The 2,103-nt window shown below is 43.3% G+C and overlaps 1 protein-coding gene across 1 annotated transcript; it reads right to left on the bottom strand.

The window, feature by feature from the left end:
• Positions 1–220: 220 nt before the first annotated feature.
• LOC127136234 (cell wall protein DAN4-like) lies at positions 221–1,826 on the bottom strand. Its single transcript, XM_051062822.1, has 2 exons — positions 1,752–1,826; positions 221–1,390 (listed from the first exon to the last, which is right to left on the bottom strand). Exons 1-2 carry the CDS (start codon positions 1,824–1,826, stop codon positions 221–223), a joined length of 1,245 nt encoding a protein of 414 aa, XP_050918779.1.
• Between the last annotated feature and the right edge of the window lie 277 nt (positions 1,827–2,103).

Genomic DNA, 2,103 nt, shown 5'->3' on the forward strand with positions numbered 1-2,103 from the left:
GTCAGAATGTAAGCAGTGTATTTCTGATATTTAGATAAGATAATTCATCAAAAAACTTATATCTAATTCTCCTTCTTTTTATCAGACTCAAAAAGTAAATAATTCAGAATTTCATTGATGAGAAGAAAAACTTCAGAGATTACAGCGAGAAGGAAGCATAAACTAAGCCTTAGAAATAAAAACACTTAGAAAAAAATATTACAGATAAATCCTAAAGTGTTTAAGGGTTAGGAGGAGGAGGCATCCTATGAAGTAGCTCAACTAATAAACTCTGAATGCTGGTGTTGACCTGATCTTGTTTGTCGAGTCTGGTTCTGACTAGTTGCTGCTCCTTCTGCAACTCTTCTCGAGTTTTGATGACCAAAGGATAAAAATCAGCTGCTGAAGACTCTCCCTGAGTTAGAGCAACTTCAGTGGTTTTCTCAGATGCAGCTTTATGAGCAACTTTAGTGGCCCTTGCTGCTTCGGCTTCTTGCTCAGCTTTCTCTCTGGCATCAACTTTTGCAGCTACTTTCCCAATAGCCTCTCTGGCAGCAGTTTGTGCAGCTGCTTCCTCAGCAGCCTCCCTGGCAGCAGCTTCTGCAACTACTTTCTCAGCAACTTCCCTTTCATCCTTCTCAGCCTCTTCCTTTGCCATCCGAGCCCTTAGCCTCTCCTCAGCATCTCTAATGAAGTCGTTTCTGACTTGTTTAGAGAGTCCCTTCAGCTTGAAGATCTCAGAAGTCATCCATCTGGTGAATCCATTCCAGTTAGTCCTTACTTCATAAGGATTCTCACTGGTGCTGGATTTGTCAGAGAGCTTCTTGAACCTAGAAGATGAACTCTCTGAGAATTTTGTTAATGCCTCATCAAATATGGGTAGTGTGAGTCCGGCTTCAGAGGGTTCAGGAATTGGTTCAAAGGGTTCTGGTACAAACTCGGTTCTTTCAGAATCGGTTGTGGCTTGAAGGTCTTCTAGGTTTGGGGAAGGTGGGTCAGGGTAATTTGAACTAGAATGTTCAGAGTTAGAAGTGAGGTCATAATAAGAAGGGGATCTAGGGGTGGTGGAGAGGGATGATAATAAGGGTTCGTTGAGCAAGAGTGCTTCAGAGTTTGAGAGGGAGGTTGTTTGGAGGTTATAAAGAGGTAATGAAGGAGAAGATATGATGGTTCTGAGAGGGATGGGGTCAGAGGTTGTAGGTTCTGATGGAAAGGTTTGGTTAGATGGGTTTGGTTTAGAAAGAGTTGGTATGGATGGTGTAGGTTCAGATGAGGTAGGGAGTGAGGTTGTTGGTTGTTGAGATTTGGATTTTTCTATGGGAGCGTGAATATTTATGGTAGGTGGAGTGGAGGATGATGTAACTGTGGTTGAGAGTGTGGGGGTGGTAGAGGGAGTGATGAGGCAAGTTGCCTAGAGCCAGAAGAATTCAGAGCTTCTGAGATAGCGATCTTACCAGAAGGTTCTGTAGAAGAGGTCATAGGCACTAGGTTATTTTGGTCGTTGAAGACTCTCCGAGCTTGAGAATCTTCTTCTTCTGGACGGTCGTCTTCTAAGAAGGTTTCCTCTTTCTCTTCAAGAAGTTAGGAGGTTGATCTAGGAGCCAATCAAAGCTGAAGCCAGAGATGTCGTAGCCTTGAGCTTCCAGATCGTGCAAATAACATGCTATCACTTCTAGAGGATCAATTATGGTGAAGAGATACATCTCATTCTCTTTCTCTCTTTGGTCATTCAGAGCTTCCCAGAAGGTGTTTCTGGTGGGTTTGACACGAACCTTGTCAATTAGTCCCATACTCTTCAGATTCCTCCCATTGAGAGGCTTCCCAACGTTCATTGTGACATCTTCCATCAGGTTCAAGGAAATTAGATGATCCACCAGACCACTCTTAATCAAAACATCTGAGATCAATCTGCCCAGAGGGATGTAGTTCCTTGGCTTCATGTTGTTCTTGGTGTCTCTGATGGAGTCTCTTAGGTATTTGAAAAGGAGAGATGGGAGGTTAAGCTTCATACCCTTATGCATACAGTAGAGGATGCACTTCTGATATGTATTGACGTAGTTAGAAGAGCTGGATGGTGGACGGTGGTGGATGCATCTCAGAATTATCTTGAGCCACACCCTCAGA

Source organism: Lathyrus oleraceus, chromosome 4, assembly GCF_024323335.1.
Source record: "Lathyrus oleraceus cultivar Zhongwan6 chromosome 4, CAAS_Psat_ZW6_1.0, whole genome shotgun sequence".
Taxonomy (NCBI): Eukaryota; Viridiplantae; Streptophyta; class Magnoliopsida; order Fabales; family Fabaceae; genus Lathyrus; species Lathyrus oleraceus.